This window comes from Emydura macquarii, unplaced genomic scaffold (assembly GCF_026122565.2).
Source record: "Emydura macquarii macquarii isolate MOO-44397 ecotype Brisbane River unplaced genomic scaffold, CSIRO-AGI_Emac_v2 contig_587, whole genome shotgun sequence".
NCBI classification, from domain to species: domain Eukaryota; kingdom Metazoa; phylum Chordata; order Testudines; family Chelidae; genus Emydura; species Emydura macquarii.
This window is the reverse complement of record NW_027130724.1, coordinates 2,298,227-2,325,696: the sequence shown is the minus strand read 5'-3', so window position 1 is coordinate 2,325,696 and position 27,470 is coordinate 2,298,227. Positions and strand designations below refer to the sequence as shown.

Genomic DNA, 27,470 nt, shown 5'->3' with positions numbered 1-27,470 from the left:
AGGAGCCAGACAGCAACATCCATACATGGATCCCTCCCCATTCTGCAAGAGAGAACTTGGGGACTTTGGCAGCACTACCCCATCCCTCCCCATTGACGCCACAGGCAGCTGTCTGGCACAAAGGTGAGGGTGAGGACGGGGCAAATTGAGCACAATGAACACTGGGTTCCCGCTGGGGAGCTTCTCGGAATGCATCTGCATTGAAGCTGTGCTGTCCAGGAGGAGGTGGAGCTGTGGGGAAGGAGAAAGGCTCAGGGCCTCAGCAGGAATGGCCCAGAGCATGTGAGATACTCCCCAGGGAACCCCAGGTGTGTGAAGCACCTCACCACCACCAGCCTTTAGTGTGAAGCAGTCTTCTCTGTGCCTGCTGTGGCCCAAGGGAACAGTTTACATGCAGCTTGACTAGCACAACTCAGGATCAATCCTTTATAGCCTCACAACACAGAGATACACAAATATAAATTTATTATCAAATATTAAGATTGAAGACATACTGAGTAAGGATACTGGAAAGAGAAAAGGTTACATATAAAATAAAAAGTATTAACACGCTTCTTAGAATCTAAACTTAACAGGCTAAAATCCTTGTCTAAAAGTAAAAACAACGAGAGTCCTGTAGCACTTTAAAGTCTAACAAATTTAATTTCTGCAGGCATAAGCTTTCATGGGCTGCAATCCACTTCGTCAGATTGCAAGAAATAGAAATCATATATATATACACACATACAAAGGTAAGGAACAACAATGGGGAGGGTAGGTGTTAGCGAAGTCCATTCAGTTAGACTAGATGAGGCCTATTCACAACCATTGATTAGGAGGTGAGAATGTGTGAACAGTGACAATTACTTCTTGTAATGAGATAACCATTCCAAGTCCCGATTCAGACTCAGTTTGTATCAAGTTTGCATGAGAGTTCCAGCTCTGCAGTTTTTCGCTGAAGTCTGTTTTTGAAGGGTTTTTTTTGTAGAAGTATGGCACTTTCAAGTCACCTACAGAGTGTCCTGAGATATTGAAGTGCTCCCCAACTGGTTTATGGATGTTACCATTTTTTATGTCTGATTTGTGTCCATTTATTCTTTTGCACAGTGACAGTCTGGTTTGGCCAATGTACATGGCAGGGGGGCATTGCTGGCACATGATGGCATATATTACATTAGTAGATGTGCAGGTGAATGAGCTCCTTATGGTGTGGCTGATGTGGTTAGGACCAGTGATGGTGTCACTAGAGTCGATGTGTGGACAGAGCTGGCAATGGGGTTTGTTGCAGGGATAGGTTCCTGGGTTAGTGTTCTTGTTGTATGGTGTACGGTTGCTGGTGAGTATTTTCTTCAGGTTGGGGGGCTGTCTGTAAGCAAGAATAGGTCTGCCTCCCACAGCTTGAACGAGTGAGGGATCATTTGCTAAGATAGGCTGTAGATCCTTAATGATGTGTTGGAGAGATTTTAGCTGGGGGCTTTAGGTGATGGCCAGTGGTGTTCTGTTTTCTTTGTTGGGCCTGTCGTGTAGTAGGTGACTCCTGGGTACCAGTCTGGCTGTCTATTTATTTCTTCACCTCTCCAGGTAGATATTGTAGTTTTAAGAATGTCTTATGGAGATCTGTAGGTGTTTGTCTCTGTCTGAGGGATCGGAGCAAATCCGGTTGTATGTTAGGGCTTGGCTGTAGACAATGGATCGTGTAATGTGTCCAGGGTGGAAGCTGGAGGCATGAAGATATGTATAGAGGTCAATTGGTTTTCGGTATAGGGTGGTATTAATGTGACCATCCTTTATTTGTATCGTAGTGTCCAGGAAGTGGATTTCTTGTGTGGACTGGTCCAGGCTAAGGTTGATGGTGGGGTGGAAGTTATTGAAATCCCGATGGAATTCTTCGAGGGACTCTTTCCCGTGGGTCCAGATGATGAAAATGTCATCAATGTAGCATAGGTAAAGGAGAGGTGCTTGGGGATGAGTTCTGAGGAAGCAGTGTTCTAGGTCAGCCATAAAAATGCTGGCATACTGTGGGGCTATGCAGGTGCCCATAGCTGTGCCACTGACTTGAAGGTATAGATTGCCCCCAAATCTGAAGTAGTTGTGGGTCAGGACAAAGTCACAAAGTTCAGCTAAAAGTAGTTTCTCACCTAAAACAATCGTCCAGCATCACCATCCACATGGCTGGGATCCATCATTCATGGACGCAAAAAGCACTGTCCTTTTTGCTCCCTCAGTGATGGATGACAGTGTACCTCTAGACAAAAGCTGCTGTTCTTCTCCTGTTGATTCCCCATCCCTCTGTTGACTCACATGTAAATAGCGCTTCCATTGTTTTAGCTTACAATGCTTTATCTACACATGAACCTAGGCAGAGAGGTGAATATACATGCCTTTGTCTGACTCAAAACCTGTTTGTCATTTCTGTTTTGGACAGAAGTTTTAAAACATTTATTTAGCACAGATAACATCTGAAATATCATCCGTACACATATCACACAATGATTATGGAGGATCAACATGATCCTGGCTTTAATTTAAGATCTCACACAACATGCTTTAGAGATAAACATTATGACAGCAACGCATTGGATGTAGTGAGTTTGTCAGGCCCATCAGGAGTTGCTGACAGAGTAGCAAATCCCTTGCCAGCTGGCACCAATGTGTCACATCATCATCCAGGTTTTGGGGAAGATTTTGTCCTGGGCGGTGTCTGTGAAGATTCCCTGACAAATGGTTTGTTCCTGTGACTTTAAACACAGGAGAGGATGACCTGGGCTAAGATACAAGGAACATTGATTACTAATACTAGGAAGGAAGTAAAATATTCTAAGATAATTCTAAAATAAGAAAAACAAAAATGCAGGATTGTTTTTAGTCTAATCTAGTCTCTTCCATTTTTCTCTTTTTAAGGTCAGTTTTTCTTGATGAATCAATTTCTTTCTTTAGTCATCAATGGCAAAAAGACAAAAAACATTAACAAATGTTTCATCCCTTCTATCAAACACAAATGTTCTTTAAAAAATTCAAAATGTTTTTGTGATGCTGGCAGGTTAGATGCCAGCTCTTGCCTAGCCTGCAGATATTAGCTAAGAACTGAAACTCATAGCTGGAGACCAGACAAGTTCACCTGTGTTAGTTTTGATCAAAATAGATATTAGTCTCATAAGAATGTATTTAGTATTTAGACTCTGTGAAGTGCTTGTAAGCTGCTGTATGCATTAATCTCACTTGTATCGTCCGTATTCCAGGCTATAAGAAAATATGTAAGTTTTGCTTTGTAACTTTGAAAACATTTGGTCTGAACTTGTGAACTCATGCAAGAGAATCGTCCCCCATGCCCATCCCGGAGGACTATCAAAATTTAAGTGGGCCATCAAGGAACACCATAATACAAAGGATTGGTTAATAGCTTTATCGCACCCATGGAGGAGTACATGCAGAAGGCCATCCCATCCCATTACTCTGAATGCTGGAAGAGGTAAATAAAAATAGTTGATATGAAGATTTTTCATCTCCTTGCTGTTTACACTCTCTCAGGGCCAGAGAAACCAAAATGATGCCAGAGATTCTCAGGGGTTACCTCCTGGGTCCACCCTGAAGCTGGTACTGATTATGACAACAGGTTTGTTAAGTTGAGAATTTTGCCATTAGCACATGAGAGCAGTGCTCAGTGATCTGCATGTTGGCTGTCTAATGTCCTCCAAAGTGGAATTTAAAGTGTTGGGTCTGATTTATGGAACTCTCAACAGCATGAGCCCCTCCTACCTCGGAAAGACTGCATCTCTTTCTGTGCCATTCTGAGAGCAGCGGTGACACTTGTGCTGGACCCACCTTGCACATAGAGTGAGCTGCTAGCAAGGTGTCTTCTTTGACAGCACCACATCTTTGGAATTCACTCCCCTCTGGCTGAAATAGCCTGAACCCACTAACATTCCAGCCACACTACAAAGCTCACCTATCTGAGGAGGCATACGGGAAGAGAGGAGAGGAGCAACATAAAGGATGGGAGATGATGCTTTATGATATGTGGACTTTTGTTTTCTGAAGTGGAGTGGCCAAAATGGGACAGGGATCTCAGTTTCAGTTATGTGATTTTGGTACTGTAATTTTTAGTTAGTGGAAAGGATACACCTAGAGTCCAAATCCAAATAAATAATCACAGTCCATAATTCAAGTGGAACCTTTGGCTTGCTCTCAGATTTTGATATCAAGATTGTTCAGACCTGCAGAGGGCATTAGACTCCCCAGGTACAGACTCTTTTTCCCAGAGCAATGCAGTTTTTTAGCATACATCTGCACTGCAACAGAAGCCCTGTGGCACAGCCACAGCTGGTCCAGGTTAGCTGCCTCAGGCGCAGAGGGCTAACAATTGTAGTGTAGATGGAGGTCTCAGAGCCGGACCTGCAGCCCGAGCCTAAACATCTGCACTGCAATTTTTAGCCCCACAGCTCGAGTCACACAAATCCAAGTCAGCTGACCTGGCTGGAGACTCGGTGCCATGAGTTTTGTACTGCAGGCCAGACATACCCTTAGACTGTTTGGTTAGGCTTGAAGCAGGTAGGAGTTAATTAAACAATTAGCAGACTGAGGGAAATCTCCAGCACTCAGAAGTTTATTCCCAAGGGAACTTGAATTACCCTCTACAGCCCTGTGCAGTCCTGAAATGGTTCAAGGAAATTTTATTTTCCTGTAGGAAGTTAAAAGCGGCCTAGCTTTGAACTAGGCAAACAACTAATTTATTATCCCTGATTGTGATAGCAATGAGAGCCCACTTCCTTCTGCCAGCCACAAACTACTCCTTGCAGTGGGATCAACAGGATTGTGTGTGAAAAGCTAATAGACACCTCTGGACCTGAAAGAGCAACAGGGAATGGAAGCGGGTGGGTAGGAGGACTTTCAACAGCTGACAATATAAGCTGACAATGAAATCTCACAACCAGGGTATTTACAACAGTGTTAACAAGTTCGCAGGTCTCAAGCAGCTTAGATGGATGTCAACACAAAGGTGAGTTTTGCCTTGTTAAAAATAAAATTCCAAGGTGTATTAGCAGCCTTCATAGGAGGGTGATGAATATAAAAAAGCTAGAAAAATAATGTATACAGGGGAAGAGATTTAGAGGTGAAGTTACTTAAGATAGAGAAGTCTTCCAACGCTGCTTAAAATCAAATGATTTATACAAGATTTTCTATTAGTCATTATAAAAGCAGAGTCAATCAGCGTGACTGATTTAGTTTAGCATTACTAATCTTATTGCAAAGAGAAGGTAGGCCTTTCCATTAGTAGTTTCCCTAACAAACTGTTCCGCTCGCTATTGATGTATATTACAGAGATCATTCAGGACAACAGGTTGGAGGGTGTCAGTGAAGTGATAGGGAAAGGAGAGCATTAAAAAAGCAAATATGGTATTATAACTGCAGTGGAGCTGGAGCAAAAATGATTGACTGCTCTTCACAATCAAATTAAGCAAGTGGATTTTACTTTTGTAATTTATTTATTTAGAAAAATTTTTAGAGTTCAGAGTTAGAGTTTAGAGTTCCAAGTCAGCACATTCCCACACTGGAATAGTACTACTTAGTTTCATGGTTCCCAAGCCCAGCATCTGAACTGCTCTCAGATATCCACTGACATCCACTGATTCCAGCAGAGGGAATATCTGTGCAACTTCTAAACAAACAATAAAAATGCATGAGACCATTCAGCCCTCTGGGCCAGGTGATCTCAGCATCTTTAACCTGAAAAGCAATGCAAATGTTGTACTCTCAGTGAAAGGATATTACTGTAGATAAGGGAACATCTCTCTGCTTCTGAAAGCAGAGCTGAGCTTTGGGTTGTATTCCCTGTAATTTTATATTTAATAACATACTGCATGACAGTGTAGCTTGTTCTGACACGTATACGAACCAGCAACACCAGCTGCACAGGTTTCCCCATGTATAGCATAAAGGCTCTTTCCAAATCTCTGCCAATGGAAGCATCCATTGGAATTGCTAGGGTGGAGTGGGAGCAGAACCAAAGATTCTTTATGTTTCTGTATGTCATCTGGCTTATCCTTTCCCCACTCCCTCACTGTTTAGCACTTAATGTTGCTCCTTCTGAAGTCAATGGGAGCAGAATGTCAGTTCTTTGGCACTGGGACAATGTCTTATCTGTCTGGAAGAGTCATGAACGTTTATGGTTCATTATAAATAATTTCATTTATTCCATTACAAGAGCTCTATGCTTTTCAGTCACTGAAATAAAGGAATGAGAGCTCAATCTCTCCTTAGGAGGGGGCAATTTAGACCCACATTTATTCTACTCATACAGAAATGCTGTTAGCCCAATAAGTTATTGTAAATTGTTGATCTCAGAAGTCATTAAACTAAGGTCACAGAAACACTTGTGTTAAAAAACTGATCAAGACCCATGTTAAACTTTCTGCTCTATTAGGGCCCCAACCAGTTGCAAGGTACAAAAAGACACAATACCATCTTTGCTGATGGTACAGATGCAGTAATAATTGCTTAGGACAATGTACAGCATGAGCCAACGGTACAGTGGAGCAGCTGGCTACTGAGTCTCCCTGAAGAACGGTCATTCAAGTCAGATTCAGACTTGCTTGCAGAGATATGAAGGATCCGCCCACACAATCCAATGTGACCAACAAATTGAAGCTGGATCCTATTCAGGTTTTTATATAGTCTCATTACTGTTGTTTCTGAGAATCTCACAAACATTAATTTATCCTCACAACACTCCTGAGAAGTCAGGAAGTATTAACCCCATTTTATAGCAGGGAAACAGCGTCAAAGGGAGATTGTAATTTGCTTAAGGTCACAGAGACTGACACAAAGCCAAGAATTGAAGCATTGAAGACAGATTTCCTGAATCCCAATCCAGGGCCTTCACCACAAGGCCACCTTTTCCGAAGGATACTACCTAACAGTGCCTCAGAAGACATAGCTAAGTGGCTCTCTCTGCTTAATTGTGCAATGCCTTACACAGGGAGAAAAACATTCCCTGCTGACTGCAGCAGCAACCCATTTCATACCCTGAAGTGAGAGTGCTGATTACACGCAGCCTTAGCCTGCTTAGCTATAAACATTACATTTCATGTCCTTTAATTTCATCAAGTGACCCCCTTTGCATTATGCATCAAGTTGCCTTTAACTTTGGCATTTAAGTTGCTAACCCTTTTCTAGCCAGGCTATTATTTTCAGATATTGCACTTTTTCTAATGTGCATTTGTATTTACATGTAAAGGTCCATATTTTCACACTTATAATTGTGGGTGCCCACCTTAAACTCCTTAGAGAGCCTGGCTTATGCAAAGGTGCTGAGCACCCACCATTGGAAAAATCAGGCCCCATTAAGATGTCTCAAATTGGACATCAAAATCACTAGTCACTTTTGTACATGTAAGCAGAAATATTATTGCGTCAGCTCTTTCTTCTTTCAACTTGAAATGCATGATAAGAGAATTTAAAACTGTATTGATGGTTTAATCAATCACTTCAATTTAGAAGTACAGATGTGAACTCTAAGCCAAATATTGCAGTCTTTACACAGGCAAAACTTCCATTTAGGTCAATACATTTTGTGTCAATAAAAACTAAGAGCTAAAGAACCTGGCTCAATCCTTTTAGAACAGGACACTATGTCCAATAAGATAGCAACTAGTTATTGCTGATTTTCATTTAGAGGAATTATCATGGCCACTGGAGGGCTCCCATATTTTTCCCTACTAAGGTTACTGAGTGATACAGAATGACTAAAAGAACACCGAATTGAACAGAAGGGCTATAAAATTCAAACAAAGTGTGCCTCTGCCCCATTCATACTAAGAGCGGGATCAATGTAAAGTATGAAAAATCTGTGTTTCATTCCTTCAATAAAATTGAGAATTTTTAATGCATCTTCACTACTGATTGCTCTATAACTACAGCTCCTATTAAAATCATTTTGAATGTGTAATCACGTGACTGTTCTGATGCTTGGTAATGTCAAGGTCATCATTGTCCCACAGTCCCCCATCTATTTAGATCCTGCACAGATGGTCACAATAATGTTTGTTCTTTAACTGGATTCAAGTCCCTATAAGTTTCTATAAAGACTAGAAAAAATATATTTTTCATGCTTCTATTGAAGGTCGTCACTCAAGAGCAAACAGTTGTGTAGTTTTTTGTATCTTCCACTGCGGAAGTAGAAAAAATATATCATTTTCATACTACCAAGTCTAGAGAATAACAGGGAGGAAAGAGCAATGGAAATCTTTTTTCTTTAGAGGGAAGAAAATTAAAGGAAACGGCTAATATCTATAAAATTATAATGGAAACACTACTATCGCTAAAGGCTTCAGATGTCTGGAGTGCTCTGCTCAGGATTCTGTCCCAGACCAAAGGCGGTTGAGAAGGAACTGAGGGTGGTTGGACTGCACAACGCTATTTTTTTATTTTATTTTATATATATTATATATATATATATATGCGCGCGTGTGCCACTCACGACATGAGATGGGGTGGAGCACACGTGCAGTCCAACAGGCACTGCTACTGAAAACCTCTGATCTCAGGCACAGGAGACGCTACTGCACACACAGTGGCGCACCCATAGGTACACTACTCAAAAAACATGGAAATGTTGGGCTGGAAGAGACCTCAAGAGGTCATCTAATCCAGTCTCCTGTGCTGAGGTACGAGCCAGTATATCTAGGCTATAGGTATATGAATACTGACAGATTTGGAAACTTAAGCACAGAAGAGTTAAATGACTTATCCAAATTCTGAGTAAGTCAAGCAGCATAGCTGAACTATAGAACCCAGGAGTCCTGTCCCCCAACTATTAGACAAGGCTCCCTGCACTTTGTTAATTAATGTTATGTTGATACTAATCAGAGTTACGCACAAGCAAGAAGAGAACAGATGCATCAACAGTCTGGACTCCCTGCTAGGAAGCAGCTGCAAAATGACAACTGTCAATGAACACCCACCACCGTTCACACATACAGAGATAGTGATGTGGTGACAGGTTTTTCTTTTTTCATTTGAAAATTCAGTTAGAACACATACATTTCTTTTAGTAAGTACTTGGCTGAGGCATGAGTAATATTTCAGACATATAAAGCGCAAAGAATTCAGAAGTGCTTCACACATCTCACATACCACCAATGAAATACAACCATTTTTGAGTTGGAGAGCAGTAGGACAGTAGGGAGAGGGGAAAAGAGCAGGAGAGGGTATTTTTGCAGAGACACCAGGAAAAATTCCTACTTTTATGAGAAAAGTTATGGGATACTTAAGGTCCCCACGGAGCACACAGGACCTTGGGTGTTTGAATTCTTATCCAAGGTTATGCGCACATCCTCACAGAGTACTCTCATCAGTGCAGCTTTGGTTTAATGTTCCCCTCCTATTCCACCTACAACCTAGAAGCTGAGTAAATGTTTTTGTACTTGCACTGTGATTTTTAGATGACCCTTAAAATAGCTAGTTTTTTCATAGCCGTTCTGCATAAAATGTATTCTCTCTTATATTTTGGCATATTTGTGATGTTCACACAACAACCCAGTTAGCAGCTAAAGGGATTCAGACAATCAAATTAGTAACAGGATACATAGCATACAGGTAAATCCTAGGCAAATAAAAATATCCCCCATATTTATCTCTTAAGGAAAGTGGCTTAGAATTCTAGGCTTTTACCCACATTTTCAAGGGGCTTCCTAAATTGTGCATGTACAGGAAGCTGTGCGTATGCATGCAATGTCCATTTAACATGCACAAGAGCCCAGTCGGGCTCACAAGCATGGCTTTTTTTTTTTTTTCCTTGCACAAAATGGACAAGTGCAAAATTTGCAGGCAGAGTTTAAGAGGCCCTCTTAAAGTTTGGCCCTATATGCCATAACAGTCAGCACTCCTACAGGTAAACCACTGATTTAATTAAAGTTTAAAAATAAGAGACATTTTTCAACAGGTCTCCAGTTTCTTTATATACCTTTAGAAAAAATGTCTAGCACAAAGGGAAGAACCTCACCATCTCTCCCCTATAGTACTACAAGTGTTTGTTTTTTTATCGCCTCACCTTGTCACTGTGTCTGTATTTGCCCCATTTCTTCAGCATCTTTAGCCATTTGTCCACTCGTTCAATCTCCTGCAGCTTTTGCTGAAAAAATCAGTTAAAAACAAACATTACAGAAGAAGGTTTCTCGTGAAGGCACAAAACTCCTCATCCTCATTCAGTTTAACTTATGATAATGATATTTCATATTCAGGGCCTCACTCCACCCCTTTTGCATCTGCGATAGAGGAAATAATTCAGGGAAAGTACTTAGAAGAATAGACTATTTTTACACATAGTAGTGGGAGGAGAGGGGAGGAATAATCTTGATATACAATTATTTCAACAGGAAAATTCCTTGATAGGTAACAGACACTTCACAGTTCATCCAGCCACAAATTACCCAGTGTTGTGTCTATCTGGTGGTAATTTAAGCCCAATCAGAGTCCTGGTCTCGAAAATGGACATTCATGTTACCACAAACCAGAGTCAAATCAGGACCCTTGCTCTCAAACGGCAGCATCTTTACCAGCTGAGATCACTCAACCCTTACCATTCACAATCCAAGTATGTTATAGGGTTTTTTGTTTTGAGGTGAACTCTAGTTTATTTCCAACTGCAGTGTAGTTGATAAGAGGACACCACTTAGAACCTTTAAGCTCTGTGATCTCAGAATAAAAAGTGTATTTTATTAGTTTTATTCTTTTTTTTTTTTTTTTTTTAATTTGGGGTTTTTGAACTTGTAGAGACTAATTGCTCAGCAGTAAACTGGAGCAATCTAGCCCCTCCTGAAGTGACGGAATGGGATATAGCATCGCGTCTCAGCTGAATCAAGATGTTTAAAAATACTGCATCTGAGTGGAGCTCTCCTAAGCTTCATTAATGTTTCAAAATGTGGGCTCCCAATACTTCACTCTAGAAGCTGATCCTGACTCTCTCTCACCGCAGCACTCATTTAATCTACACAGAGTAACTAGCCGTGCCTGGAGAAACGCAACTAGCCAAATGGTTTAGCGCTCATCACAGGAGGATCAGAAACACAGAAAAACTTGAAAGAGACATGAATGGGGAGCAGGGTACCCAAAAACTTTTCAATTTTTCATCCAAGGAGGATCTAGCATTTAGGCTGAGACTTTCAAAGACTTTCAAGGCATATGGACTGGATGCCCATTTGATTTTAAACTGTAGTCTGTTTAACTCTGCCACCCTGCTCAAGGAGAGCAAGAGGCACAAGAGATGAGACCACTCTCCCAGCAGGGGCTGACTGTTAACCTCTTTCCTACCTCTAAGTCGTAAATAAAATTTTATGATTTCATTGAAACAAGAAGAATAAATTATCCAAAGTCTGGAACAATGAAGTAAAAATATCTAAAAATAAAGAAACAGAAAGGGAAAGGAAACCAGATTTGAAAGAAAAAAAGAAAAAACCATTAACTGGAAGGTCTGATCAGGCCTGTTGTGAACACCTCACTTCTCCTTTATGCTCTCACACTGCTTCTAGTAAGGAAATGTTCCGCAACTTCATGGCATTTTCCTACCCTCCAGTCCCCTCCATATCAGAACTGCTGCACAGGACTAGATGAACTCTCCAGCTTCCCCCTCTCCCTACACTGCAAGCTCAGCTGCCATATTGAGAGTTCCATTGCTTTCCCATGTGCCTTCTAGGCTCTCCTACAGAGCTCACATCTGTATCACAACATTATGAAATCTACTCCTCACCGAGCACTGACTTCCTGTTACTGTGCTAAGGTGTCGCGCTCCATTAACTTCACAGCACCAGCTTAGAAGATGCTGCTTTGTGTATTTTTTGGAGCAAATCTGATTAGTGGGCCATGCTACAAGATCTGTGTTTGCAATTTAAAAAGCGGACCCGATTTACCACCATGTTTTGCAAGGGTTGATCCACATAGGTAGTAAAGCTAACTGCTCTTACCTTCTCTTCCACTGCACTGCGGGTTGGCAGCTCATGCTCACTGAAAGATTAAGGATTTGATTGAATCAACAAGCAAAAAGGGATACAGAACACAATATGCCGTAGAGTGCAAACAGGCAGTCTAAAAATGACTACACCCGAGGAACCAAGGAAAAATTAGTTGCCTTATAGAGATAGTCACGCAAACCTTGCAGCTATTTTAAAGAGGCTGCTTAGTAGAGCGGATCAGCAATTTTCTGTCAATGGTTTTTCAACAGAAAAATGCAGTTTCCATGGGAAAAATGTTTGATTTTGTAAAAATTTTTATTTTCTGTTGGGAAAATTGAAACAAAGTATTGAGTTTCAGGTCAGGTCGACAATTCAAAAGTTTTGGTTGGCTCCCATTCTCCTCTACAGGCTGGGTGGGCTCCCTGGTTGGACCACATGGTGCACTCATCTCCCTTTGGTGGAACTGCTGCAGCTCACCATGGAATTCTCATGCCCACATCCTTTGAGATTCAGTCCAGCTGGGAAGTCTAGCCGCCCAGAGGGGAGAACTGCGACATGCGGCTCCTGAACTACAACTGCCATGGTGAACTGCACCAGCTTAAATAGATGTCATACAATGTTGAAATAACCTGAATGTTTCAACTTGGTTCAATAAGCAAAAATGTTTCGACCTGGGAATGTTGAAAAGTTTACTATCGCTCAAAAGCACCTAAACAAGACATTGTGACATTTCTGAATAGAAATTCTTCTGAACTTTTCATTCTGCAAAAAAACCAAAACAAAAACAACCCCTCCCCCCATATTATGACTTTGCTCACATTTGAGACAAAAATAAATGTCAAGATAATGGTATTTCCTGCAGGATGGACATTCCAATTTTTACCAGCCTAATGCTTAGGATGGGGGTTTACTATTGGTTATTGGCCCTTTGTGCAGGTTTCAGTGTCATTGGTACCCTCCAGGAATACTCACAGCCAGTTTCACACAGCGTACACTTGGTGTACTCTGTTCACAGTTAAATGCAGTATACAGAAGGGACAAGAATATCTGAATGTTGTCTCCTCTGTTAATTCTTATACTTGCATCCTGAGGGGCAAGTGCAAAATGCTCTACTCCACAGGGACACCGTTACTCCAAAGGAGGCATGCTTTGTAGCAATGCAATGCTCCACTCTAATTTATGAAGAGCGCCACAGAAATACTAAGGTATGTGGAGTATGACAACAGGCTTCTCTGTTAAGAAACAGCCTCTCTCAAATTGGCCTAAGTGCACAAGGACTCCCACGGATTTCTTAAGTCCTGTGGTTTTGTCACTTCCCTCACTTGTTCATCTGAAACCTTTTAAAGGAAAAAACTACATTAGTCTCAAGGCCTAAAAAGCATGCATTTTGCTGGAACTTTGGTCACATCAGAAGGTTTCCACATGCTTGGATGCAGAAGAAGATGCACTTTCATTCCTTTCTAGACATTTGGGATTGATCAAATATGGCCATACAGCAGCTCGCACTGCGTTTGCTGGAGCTGTTATAGGACACCCTCCTGCACAGAGTGTATGAATGCACCACGTCCATTTCATTGAAGGGTGGCTGAGAGGAGAAACGAGTAACTTACTGCAGAAATCCAAATCTGTCTGTGACTTTATACAGGGTGAAGTCAGCATCTTCCCATGGGTCAATATGAGCTCCTTCCTGCCTTCCCTGCAAAGAAAAAGGAGGCACAAGAGTTATGCCTGGTGGGAAAGCAACAGTGTGAGGCTATCACAGCATGTGCACGTTTGTCTTTAGCATTCAGATGTTGGTCCCAGATTGACAGCCCTGGTGATTAAAATCCACTCAGTCTATAGAACTGATGCAGCACAGGCCTCAACCATGCAGACGTCCCTCCATTCTGTCCTGCTGCTGAGTCAGCCCTGAACTGGGAGAACCATCTTTGGGGTGTTATCAGGCTTATTCCATTCCAGTCGGTAAGGTGACACTGAAGGCCAGAGTACTATATTAGTTTTAATTCAATCCCCAGACCCATTCACTCTCTGTGCTGAGACGGTCACTTTCTTGGTCACAGATTTTGTGGTGTGCACCAAATGATGATTATACCCTGAAGGAGAGATGAGGTCTGAATAAGAAAAAATGGGGAGCCCAGAGTGAAAGGAGAAATAGGTTGGTGATGGAAGCTCTCCACTTTCGTTCCATATCCTGAGTAATTGCCATGGGCCTACTCTTTTGACCTTGTTCAGGTAGAATAGGCAGAACCTGTATTTGGACACCTGACCCAGGCCTTTGAGCTTATCTATTGAACACCCATCACGGATGACTAAATACACACAGTCACATCACCTGTACTTTTTAGAAGTACTGCAGGCAGAAAAAAAGACTATGGTTTTGTGTAGTTTGTTACTGGCGTGATGTCTGAATGAAGACCTCACGCTCTGCCTGACACGTTCCTGCTTTCCCCAGACGGCTAAGCTATCAGGAGTCCCATGACTGGTGAGCAGATTAATGGAGGAAAAATTAGGTCGGTACCTTTTCATACTTGGCGATGATCTCTGCTCTTTCCTGTGCTATTAAGGTCTCTATATCTTTCTTCATGTCAGAAGCTGTAAGGTAAAAAAGGAGATAAGCAAATGTGTGTACAGCCAAGGGAATATTTTGGGAAGGCGCTCATAGAAAAAGCTTCGCTGACAACTTCAACTTTCAGCTTTATCCTAGGACTAAAATTAGGCTGAGGATGAAAAGCTGAAAGTACAAAGTGTATGTGGTAGTCACACATACAGAGTATATCTGCCAATTCTGCAATCCTTGCATGAGCACACAGTTGTATTTGAGGAAGTGAAAGTTATGTCTACATGAAGGACTGCAGGACCAGACAATGCATTTGTTCAGCATGTGCACAAGCATGTACTAAGATCAAGTTTTTATGGACATTAAGATTATTAAGCAGTCCTGTTACAGCACAGCTCTTACATTATACCAGATTGCATGCCAGCTGTATTGCTGACTGGCTGAGCATTTACCCTGACACGTACAAAGAGGTCATTGGGAGCTCCACATGTGTATCTGAAGACAGATTTTAGGTCAAAGAAAAATCAGAAAAAACTTTACCTATTAAAAAACACATGTATTAAAAAACAGATAACGGGTGTCTAGTTGGTTAACAACCACAACAGATCTGTAAACGAATCAGGATGTAGCAAGTACATAACAGTACAGGACTCACATCTTTCACATAAAATGATTAAACGGTGCAGCTGGAGTAACAGAACATTGTCATGCTTTGTCACACATGTATGTATAGTACTAGCAAGACAACTTGCCATTTCACATACATCATTTTAATTTTTAACCCCCCATACAAACCCTAGCTCATGGAATTGCCTTCCAATCAAACCACAGCATATTTCCAGACTAGCACTGGAAGTCTCCTAGATACCTGTGCTCTACAGTACCTGCTAGATCAACGTCAACATTTAATGCAATCTGAAGAAACCCAATCTGAAGAAACCCAGGGATAGGCATTAACAATATGATCTACTGTGGAAAGGAGGAGTGGGGGAAGAAAATGGCCATAGTCCACAAACAATTTCAATTCTGAGCTACAGAGCTGCAAAGCATAGGTTTAATCACTGAAGGGGATATGTTCCCCCCGCAACTTTTTGCTATCCTTCTGTTCCAGTTGCCGTGAAGGGGGGCACAAGTCTACTGCATTCTCACTTAAGATCCCTCTGAGCTTTTGTCATTTCACTTCTGCTGCAAAGTCTATAAGAGAGTGAACAGTCGTTAATGAGGCAGCCAAACTATTAAGGGCATCTTTAGAATAAGTTACAAAAATATGGGGCCAGATCCTTTAGCCAGTAGTCAATAGGTAAAATTATCAAATGGTCTTAAGTTACTTTGGAACTTAAGTTCCACTGTAAGGCAATGGGACTGAGGCACTTTTGAAAATTTTACTCAGTGGGACTACTCATGTGAAGAAGGATGGCAATATTAGGCCCTAAATTGGAAGAGATCAACAGTTGCAATGGAACAATTTATGAGCAGGTAGCTCTTCCGGATGAGGTATCTATGTGAACAATTACTGGGTTAAATGCAACTGACTTGCTCATCATTCCACAGTGATTTGTAAGGAGATAAAATCTTCAGCCCACTCCAGAGTTAAGCATCCTTTTTTTTAAACTTACGATATTACTTAAGCTGCCTTACGTCGTCCTAACTCTGTAGTGTGGACCAAGCCTATGTCCATCTAACTCTGTCAAAGTCTACACTACAACGTTGCTCCCACCGATGTAAGTGGCCCACTACACCAAACTAACAACTATACCTCTATGAAAGGCGTAGCTCTTAGGCTGATGTGGTTAGGGCGACGCAGCATCTGTGTAGACGCTGCATTACTTACATCGGCTATCAGCCCCCAGCAGTGGGGGGAGGGACCCAGGGCTGTCAGTGCCCCACAATGCCCCACACTGCTAAAGTCAGTGGAAGCACTTCTGATGAGGACACGCATCACCAACAGAGGGGGCGTAGTATGGACATGAACCTCCACAGTAATTACTGCAGTGTCCATATGTCGACCTAACTTAATTTTGTAGTCAAGACAAGGCCTTAGTATTATGATCTATAATTCATACCAACTACAGATAATGCAATATATTTTCCAATTTGAGCAGTAACACCTATGACTAGGTACTTCAGATTTAACCAGACAAGCAGATTTCTCCAGACCAATATATACAGCTAAAACTGGAAAGCAAGGTGGCATTTCAAGAGCAGAAATGCATTGTGGTCTGAGTGTAATTATTTCACAAGTGGCTTAATTTGAGAAAGTTTAAAAAAACTAAGTATCACAAAACCTTTCAATAGTTTGTTTAAAGGAGGGGGAAAAATCTTTTTGTGTGTTCCAAATGGATTCAGCAGTGAGGAAAAATATAAGAGGTACTGACGTGAAACAACCATTCTCTCCCACCGCTACAAGCTGAATTGTGACATATCACTTAAAGCTCTAAATAAGTACTGTATATCTATAAACTAAACAGCTTTCATAGTCCCTATTAATGCAGAAGCTTTAAAAGTAAACTTCCCGCAGCTCTTTCTTGTAGGATTTTTAAAGGGATTCCCTGGAGCACATGAAAAGCCCTAGCGGCACTGACTTGGAAAAGCCTCTTGGAACAGGGTTCAAAAGTAATAACTCAGTAACAAACACCTGTTCCTACATGAAGAAAGCTAAAATGTCACCTCCTTCATTTAACAGATACACACACGCTCTATCCTTCTCCATCTGCATACAGAACTATTAAAGTTAATGGAAACCACACACACGGATTAAGGGGACTAGACCCTTAAGAGCAATTTCCCAAAGCACATATTCTAATTTAAATAGGAATTAACATGGACAATCACTGGCATTACTAACATGCTAAGGAATGGGAAGAGCTACTAAAATACTGGTAAGTGCAAAAATGAGATGGAGTAGTGTAGTTTTATTTCTCTGTACAATAGCTGTCCAGCAGTTGGGGGAAAGCTCCTTGTGTAACCCTCCCGTGCACTGCAGACATGGGGTTAATATGGGATGTTTCAGTTTCACATCCAAGCTCTTCCAAAGTGCAACACTGGACACTGTTCTACTCTCTCCTTAAAGAAGCAGCTGGCTAAAGCAGAGGGTTCTATTCTCCTACTAAAGGAAAATACAACAGCAAGCCAGACAGCACCTTTCAATCCACATAAAAATTAGTCACTCTTCATAGGTTTCCACAGGGAAGATTATATTTCCCTCTCCTACTCTCCCTGCAGGGCGCTTCTCTCTTCCTGCTGCCACAGGAGGTATTGTGTTATGGCTCGTGCTGTGGAAACAGCACAACAGCCTCAGCACAGCTTGCTAATGAAGTTATCAGAACCTGAGGTACCTGCTCAGCCAAGAGTAACAGCACTAGGATGATTTGAAGAGCCTGACCTCCTTCGCACAGGCTCTCACAGTAGGAGGAGATGTGGTGAGCAGAGCCTTAACCACATTCTGATACTCAGCTTGTTGACTCTCCTTTGTGCCCTCAAGCATCATTAAGTGATAATGCCTCATGTTACTGAATACTTAATTACAAACTGCTCATTGCCAAATATATCTTCACTTCCAGACCAACGCCTTAAAAAGGTCCATCCTTCACATCAAACTCTTCATTTTGAAAGCCGCTCGCAAACACAAATGATTGCCAGTGATATTAAATGTATGTACGTTAACCATCCATTAGCCTCAGTATTCACATTTTAAAAGACATTACAACGTTTATTCAGTAGTTCAGCTTGGTTTCTGAGGAAAATAAAACCTTAAAATGTTTCTGAGGCAGCAGCAGCAACAAAAGATTGATTGTGAAGGTCTCAATATTGAAAGGATTTAACTTTTATATTACTGCTGCTTAGAGAAACTGCAACATTATGGCTTTTTTGTTTTGATGAGGTACAATTACAAAGTAAATACACATAAGCATAATAAACAATCCTCCTGGTATGTATGTCTTCTGCCAGCACAGTACAGGTATTTCACTGCTTAAAGTTCATGAACACAGACTCCTAAAAAGGTAAATATAAAGGCCAATGGAAGAATATTGTTAATTCACACTAATGATGGGAGTGATGTATGCATTACTGAATTGATAAAGCATGAATAATCCATTGGAAAATGTATTTTGTTCATATATTTTCCAGTTACAGCTTAGTTTTATATATAATATTTCCTAACATTTTGGATACTGTAGTAAAGTAGACTTGGAAGAATTTGATTTTTATTAGTAAATGTCAGTGAATATTAATATCACTGTACACACAAAAACTCATTAAACAATATTTCCAGCAATAACAGAAACTTACAGAGAGGTAAAGAAAAATGCTGCTTGAGAACTTACTAGAGTCAAAATCCAGTGACTTAGACTTTTGAATTAGACTTGCTACAAACAGACTACCAAATGAGTAGTAAAAACATGTATGATTTGTGGATTTAAGGATATTTATTTTGTATATTCTGATGGGATGTTGACAATGTGAAACCTTTAACTTTGTGAATCTCAATGTCTATGGTCATTAAATAATTATGACTCCCCCATAATTTTCCGCAGCTGTGAACATTTAAAATCAATACAAACTGAAAAAAATGCTTAAAAACAAACATTGATATTATCCATTAAAATTTTAAAAAACCCAAATTGAGTTTCAGTCAAGCATAAGCATAAGCAAAAACTGGGTAATATACCTTACGACATCACCTGCTTTAAATCTTTGCTAGAGGTATTCACGGTCATCTACTCCTCCCTACACCCCCAGTTTTCTGCTCCAACTGTTGTATCTTTTTATAAGTTTAGCTCTTTGAGGCAGGGACTATCTTTTTATTATACAAGTACAGTGGACCACAATGGGACTATGGTCCTTGACTAGGACCTCTAGCTGCCTACTGCAATACAAATACTAGCAGTGGAGGAAGAATGACATCTCCTATGCTGATTTAAATGCACGGATTAGCAACACACATAGGAAGCAGAAACTATTCTGAAAGCCTCTGACCACACACCAACAGAGACCAAGAGGAAGATCTACTGGGTAAATGGAGGTTATTTACCTATAACTGGAGGACCTTCGAGATGTGTGGTCCCTATGTGTATTTCACACATGAGCATCATGCACCTGAGTCTGGAGATTTTTAGTAAGCAGTGCCCATTGGTCTGCTCACACACAGTTCTCCTCATGCTCTGATCTGAGGGTATGAAAGGCAGCACAGACTGATGCCACTCCATTTCCTTTTCTTACTGCAAATCTGGTTATGATCCACAGCAGAGGGCATGGAGGACAGGTAGTGAATACAGATAGGGACCACACATCCCAAAGTAACTCAAGTTACAGGGAAGTAACCTCCATTTCTTCTTCAAGTGATGGTCTCTGTGTATTCTACACATGGGAGATTAGTAAATAATAGTCAAACAAGAGACAGGTGTGAGGATACAGATGATATAGATATCTGTATTACTACCATCCCCACAGCTGTGTTTGCTTTAGATGTCAGAACCAAAGCGCCATGTCTTGTAAAGATGTGTATGGAGTTCCAGGTAGCTGCCCTACATCTATTTAGTAAGGGTATGTCTCAGAGATGCTGTAGGGTTTGCTTGCACTCTGACGGAATGGGATCTCACCCCTTCTGGGATGGGGGGGAATTAGAGCTAGTTGGTAACAAAGGATGATGCAGCCTGAGATCCACTTAAAGTCTCTGCGCAGACAGAGCTTGACCTCTTGATCGCTCTGCTAGAGTGATAAAAAGTCTAGGTATTTTCCTAATTGCTTTTGTTCTCCAAGTACAACACCAGAGCCCATCAGACACAGAGTGAAGCCTTCTCACCTCACCAGAGGCATGAAGCTTAAGAAAAAAATATCAGTAAGTGGATGTTTTGATTCATGTGAAACTCTGAAATTACTATAGGGATTAATTTGGGCTCAAGGCAAAGAGAAACCTTCTCTTTATGATAAATGGTGTATGGCAGATCTGCCATGAGTGCCTCCTGGCCCTTTAAACCCTCAGGTGTTTTGAAAACCAGAACTGCCTCAGCCAGTTGGGCACGATGAGGATGATCCGAGCCGTGTCATGACAGATCTTTTGATGGACTTGCAGCATTAGTGAGATGGGAGGAAAGGTATATCTGAAGTTGTCCAGGGCACCGCCCTTCAAGCTGCAGCCCAGAGCTGCTCTATAACAGTGTGTGGTCTTGTTCTCCTGTGAGGCAAAGACATCCCAAGACGGTGTTCCCCACTGGGTAGGAATCTCATTGAGAATAGAATTGCGGATCTCCCATTCATTGTCTGTGGAAAAATGCCTGCTGAAACTCTCTGCTAGGGAGTTCTGCACACCTGCTAGGTATACTGCTGAGAGTATTATGTGGAGGCGACCAACAGATCTGGGCAGTCCAATGGTCTAGTATTTGGAGGATCTCACACGGAGTGTGTCAGGACCATCAAAGTGGGTCCAGTGTGGAATTCCCAGATGAGACTGATGGGTACTGATCTTTTGATTTCTGGGATGGAGTTGGTACCATCGAATCCTTCTTCCTTTGTACTTTACCCTCTTGAAAGGAAAGTTTATGCAGACCTAACTCCTTAGGACCCACACACAAGGACTCACCCATCTTGGACTGAGATGGGGAGGGATCCTTTGTCTTAGAGGCAGTTCTGGATGGGACTCTGACTGTGTGTTTATGGTCATGTCTTCTACTCTAATGAAAGGGTGTCTTAGGCTTAAGCAGGGTGGATTTATTTAAATCAAGGCGATTTAAACCACTGATTTAAATCACTAAGAAAATTATTGATTTAAATCAAGTTCCCCACTGATACTACTTCTCATATTTCTTAAACAATGGTGCAAATCTGATCATTAGAACATGTTCTTTTACAACTCAGTACAGCATTTTATAACATCTAGAAGGGTATACTTTGATTTTTATTAATTTATGAAATAGTACATAATACTCATTACACGTGTCAAGCTGCAGATGCAGCAGCAGTACATTAGGAATGGTAAGAACTAAATTACACACACACAAACACAATAGCACTTATATTTTATTAAAGTGAATCTTAAATGTTACATAAATGTTTCACATTTGCAATTGCAGCAGTCTCCTGAGTTGCTGGCTGATGGCAATCCTTAAACTCCCCTCCCCCCCCAAATTTTATTAACTCTAACAGGCAAGTCATCACAACACTAAATGTACACTGTCCTAAAACTTCTACAACTAGCTCTCATCTTCCCCATTCTCACTGTCATTTTTATTCATAGACAAACAAATACAAGTTTTCCTGCTTTTTCAACTCCCTGTTGATTTCTTAGCTTTGAGTGAATACCACCAAACGATGAAAATATTCTCTGTGCCTGCAGAGGAAGCTACTGCTGTGAGAAGTTGGCTTAGGAACTCTGTTTCAAGGTGCCTGGCTAATGATTGCCACCATTTCAGGGGAATGACTTTGTTCAAAACATAATCAGTAAATATGTACTCTTTAAATGGTTCCACTCCAGCCCTGAAATTTATTATGACTGGCATAACTGAGGAGTGATTTTGAGGTGCCCATGCCATGGCGACATCATTTTCTTCAGAAGTTAGGCGCCTACCTTTATATCTGGGGTTGAGAATGTTTTCAAGAAAATGAGGTGGAGTCAGTGCTTGATCTATTCGATTCTTTACTGCCTGCAGTTTAAATTTTTGGTGAGGTATTTCTTTCTTCAATATCTCTTGAAGTTCCTTCCAAATTTCGACAGCATCAGCAATGCGGCAACAATTTCTCTGAAGTTTGTTTAAGGCTATGGATATAGGCTTCAATATACTGTCTTCTACATTCCTCTTTAATCCAATGTTAGATGCTTTGGATGAGATACTTCATCTATTTTATCACGGTTTTCTTCACAAAGTTTTATGAGAATAGGCCAGCTCTTAATAAATTGTTCAGAACAATCAACCACAGAATTCCATCAAACATCTTGAGGGAGAATTAGTTTGGATTCTCCTGTTCTCTTCAGTGAAGACGATGCAAAATGGTTGTTACGGAAGTAAAATGGCTGTTGCAGAAGTATTTTGCAACTTCAACAGCATTTTCTTTTATTCCTGGAGAAGACGTACTTAAGTCTTTGGCTAAAAGATGCATTAAACGGGCACTGCAGCCGTATGTTATTAAGGAGCATCCTTCCATTTCGTCTTCTAAGGATCTTCTCATCTTTGCCACATTTGCAGCATTGAGTGAATAAAACCAAATGATGAAAATATTCCCTCTGTGCCTTTAAGACAGTGTCTTAACTAACTCCTCTGCCCCGCTTGGCCCAGCTCCAACACCACACACGCACAGAACAACAACAATACTATCCAGCCTGTGTCTTTCTTTGCACGTGTGACTTTAGTCTGCTGAGAAACTGAAACAGAAACTGAAAGCTGAGAACTTTCAAGAAACAAGAGCTGATAGTTAGGCTGGACAGACTAGAGCCGTTAATTCATTTTTATGAGACTAAGTGTAGGTTTAGCATGTTTGTGATGAGATTTAATTGTAACTTATTTTTTAAACAAGTGAGAAATTTAGTATTTTATTGATTTAAAAAAAAATCTGATTTTTAATTTTTTTAAAAAAAATCATTGATTTTTATCCACCCTGGGCTTAAGTGTTTTGGCCTCTACTCCAGAGCGCATGCTCAGAGGTGCTCCTCACGGTCTGAGGCCACTGTACAGTGGGGCTTACCCCAGCCTGGAACCAAATGGGGCCTCATAGCCTGCTCCATGAGGTGCTTCCACAGGTGTTGCTCTCCTTCATGAGTTCAAGGAAGGAAAGAGCAGCAGAGGCTGCACTTGATGACAGTGTGACGACCCTCTCCAAGGCAATAAAGGCTGCACTGGTGTTTGTGACTGACAGAGAAGGAAGAGGGGAAGAAGACAGCTCCTAGCAGAGTCCCTCTTGGCACAGTCCCTCTCCACAAGGCAAAGCGCCCTGAGGCAAGGGAAACTAAGCTAACTATAAAACCACTAAAAACGCTAAGTCTAAACTAGTAAAAACTATTTACAACTTGTATTTACAGGTATTAAAGTAGAGGAAGATCAAGGCAGGCACAGACAATTCTGACTCAGGCCATGAAGCAGTAAAAAGAACTGGAGAGGCATTGGTCCACACTGCCCTTTAGATTCTCTGTTTAGAGCACAAGAAGAACAACTGCAGATCAACAGACACTGCTTACTAAAAATCTCCAGACTCGGGTGTCTGGTGCGCCTGCAATCCTACGGGTGGAATACACACAGGGACCATCTCACGAAGAACAAGTGGCTATAAAGGTAATGGTGGAAAGTGGACTGGGCTAATGCAAAAACATATCTGATCAATTGTGAAAGAAATCCAATTCTAATGCTATTGACTATGTCAAACTACAAACTCTTCAGTGGTGGTGGTGGAGACAGACTTCTACCTCCTTGTCACATAGGGCTGGAACATGACTAACAGTTTATTCCTTCAATTACCCGAATATGTGCCATAAATTCCTAATACAGGCTACAAGTGAAGCCTCAAAGGAGTCTCAAATGATAAACATGTGAGTAGGACAGAGAAAGAAATTTAAATGCAGCTAGAAAAACCACGAGCACAAACAGGCTTGGTTTGCAAGTCATAGGTACAGTTGGTACAATATGAAAAACGTTGTAACTTGTTACCTTTCTGATCTGTCAGCCTCAAGTATCTCCCAAAAATCTAAAGCATTCATTTAGCTGAAAGCATTGTCTCATACAACATTCAGCATGCTGGGGAATTCTGACTTACTGCCCAGTACCTTAGTTTTCTCCTAGCAAAATGCTCAAGAGAGGGATATAGTACAACCTAGTGACTGGGAGCCAGCATCATCTCACAAATTCTAACCTCAGCTGTGACGAGGACTCATCCTAAGGCTTTGGGCAGGTTACTTCACCTCTCCACCTCAGTTTCCCCACACGTACAATGTGGACAATACTACTTGCCTATTGTGTAAGAATGCCGTGAGGCTTAACTGGTTAATAACTGAAGCACTTTACAGATGGAACGGGCTTCTGAGCTTTATTATAGCATTCGTATTAATGGACTATTTTTATTGCTCGATCCTGACCAAAAACAGGCTGCAAAACAGTTTGAGATATAGACACATATGGTATGATCAATGGTCAAAATATTCACCTTGGAGACTAAAACTTTCCATATTTTACTTCGAAAGTCAGGAAAAATTCCTTCCTTAGTTTGAGTAATGACAGACAACATTGCACTTTTTCCATTGTAAAGAATTTTTTTTCTAACCTCACATGGTCATAACTGTTTAGAACCCCTAGTGACTTTTTTTGATTGAAAACAAACTGGCTTTGGATTTGATTTAAACAGTAATTTGAAAATTGCATACTGAACATGTGCAGTGGAAAATGTCTTCAAATGTACAAATGTGCCTTCAAACTAGTTGCTCTGTGCCACCGCTTAGGTAAGTAAGTGTTCACTGGTTGGTACAAAGAGCTTGTGAGCTCTGCTGGTGACTGTGGAGGAGCTTATAAGCTCTGCAAACTAAATAGCACCACTTAGTCTCCATTCCACCTCAGAAAAAAATTCTAGAAAATAAAAAGCAACAAATAACTATGTAAATTTTAAGTCCAAATATTTTTGCTTACCTCAAGGGTTATTTTCATGAGCTTGGTTCCCATATCTCCCCTCTCATTTCCTTACTTTTCCCCCAAGTGTGGGAATTTCCTTATTTTAAAAGTATGCAATGAATTGTAGGTCCCAAAGCAGCTATGAATGTCCTCAGTGAAAGCAGAGAATTCATCTGAGATAATGGCAGAAAGACTGCCATAACAGCAGGTAAAGCTGTGCACATGACTTGGGTTAGGAAATAACCAAGTTATGCACTTGTTTCTTTTAAAAATTTCTCATCAATTAAGGAGGAGATAAAAAGTACCTAGCAGGACTATGGAGGCTAAACTTCCAGCTCCCAACATCAAGAGTGAAGGAATTATAGGATTAAGCTGTAACTGACCCAAGCAGAAGATCAATAGAGACTTGAATAGAATACATGTTACTGTTTATCTGCACTGAACACTATCCATCAATCAATATGCAGTCTGAACTTTTCAACAAACTTTTCTACAAACGACTTTCCTAGATGACCTAGAAAATTTCCAGGCTACTAATTCAGCTGAACGGGGATTTCAAACAATGTTGCCCACAAATCTATTGCCCTGAAAGAAAATCCAAGGCAATTTCACATAAAAGCATATAGACTAGGCAGGGCAAGTTAGCCTACAAGTCACAATGAGCTATTATGATCCCAAAATAACTGCCGGTATTTTATAATTTAAGAGCATTCCCCCTTGTATGGTCTTTTATTGCTACCTACATGTACACACCTACGTAACAATGATTGTCTAAACAGAATCTGTGTTCCACGTACTTTCCTTTCACTTTACTCAAAAAACAAATTGCCCTTTTTTCATTATTTTTCATTAATGTATAACTGGATCACTAAAAATATATTTAACAAGAAAATCCAAGCTTCTTAGGAAATATCACCTACTTCTCTCCTCTAAACTGGTGTAGCAAGTTAAATGATAGCATGCTGTTCCCTATTTATGCTCTCACAGACTTGCAAGATGGAATGTGATCAATTTACAAGGCAAAAGCTGATTTTTCTACTTCCCAGTCCTGAAAACTCCACTAAGTATCTGAACATCTGAGTGGGAATCATCCTGCCTTATGCGCTGTACCCTAGTGACTCAGATTCTGCAAATAGCATTTAGCTAGCAGTATTGTCTGTGAGGCAAAGCAGAACTCCGCTCACTCTTCCATCAGTGGATTGGTTCTGCAGAACCAAACAGGAGGGAGGTTTCAACAACAAGGTGAGCAGATGTGGCTCAAACCACAAGAAGGGAAGTTGAGTAAGAGGTGATCTCTTTTACTGCTAGTATTCTAGCTAGCACTGAAATGATTTGTGTGTGTTAAAAGGAGATGCGGGAGTTCATAAAAATGCTTGGGATATAGCAGCTGGCATAGCCAAGTTCAGCTGCTAACTGGCAGGTGTTTGGAACATTGGAAGACCACAACACATGGACTTATTTCTGCTGTACAAAGATTCAGGGCATTCTTTCCAGAAATACTTTCTGTACAAGCATCTGTCCGATCTGTGAGGCAGAGAGAGAGTTCTCTGGCTTCCAACAACGGGGCTGAGAAGAAGGGTGCTTTTATCACAATTTAATATAATCCACCTATGGACGTAGCAATAAGTTTCTTGCTCTGCCCTCTCTTCATCAGCTGCTTTGAGACAGCTTTGCCAGCTGTTTGCAACCACAGCTGTAAGCAACATCTGTCTACTTCAGCAATGTTTAGTTATTTCCCCATGGTCAGTCATCAGGTTACACATTCTTTGCCCTCAGATTAGACTACAAGTGAACTGAAAATGGGAACTATTTATTATTTTGTATTAAAATACCACCAAGGGGACCCAGTCAGGTTGGAGTGCCATTGTGCTATGCACAGTACAGACATAACACCAGAAGACATTGTGTCCCAAAGGATATACTATCTTAGTTTAAGACAAAATGCACCAGGTGGGAGAGGAAACAAGGCATGTGAAGGAAGAAGGATGAGAAATCAACAGCAATTTCTGTGCATATGCTAGCTGTGTGCAACATTGTAGAAAGAGACAGGGGTATACATGGAGTTGCCATTACTGCTCCCTATCTGCCCATCATTATAAGGACAGTAGCTTTACAGATTTTTCTCATATTTTATACTTTTCATATATAAGAGGGAGCTTGGGAGAAGGTACAAAGGTGATTGTCGAAAAAAAGAGGATAAACAGGCAACAAAGTGGAGCAAAGGTGGTAGTGGATAGGGTAAGTCAGGGCTTAACTGTGGAAGGCCTTAAAGGTAAGGATACGGGTGAGCTGTGGAGAGACTTGAAGTGGATGATGTGTCAGAAAGACTGGCCAGAAGATGTATGACACAGGCAGACCAGGTGCCAGCTCATGCCAAACCCCCTCCCCGTTTCAATTGGACACTGA

At 41.0% G+C, this 27,470-nt stretch overlaps 1 protein-coding gene across 3 annotated transcripts in view; it reads right to left on the bottom strand.

Moving 5' to 3' along the window:
• LOC137148041 (USP6 N-terminal-like protein) overlaps window positions 1-27,470 on the bottom strand; it is a 115,647-nt gene that overhangs the window by 31,160 nt on the left and 57,017 nt on the right. For all 3 annotated transcript variants that reach the window (XM_067540487.1, XM_067540488.1, XM_067540489.1), the window contains exons 3-6: window positions 14,443-14,516; window positions 13,535-13,620; window positions 11,937-11,976; window positions 10,028-10,108 (exon numbers count right to left, since the gene is read on the bottom strand). In XM_067540487.1, coding sequence (XP_067396588.1) covers window positions 10,028-10,108; window positions 11,937-11,976; window positions 13,535-13,620; window positions 14,443-14,508 — 273 coding nt within the window. In that variant the 5' untranslated portion in view covers window positions 14,509-14,516. The remainder of the gene's footprint in view (window positions 1-10,027; window positions 10,109-11,936; window positions 11,977-13,534; window positions 13,621-14,442; window positions 14,517-27,470) is intronic.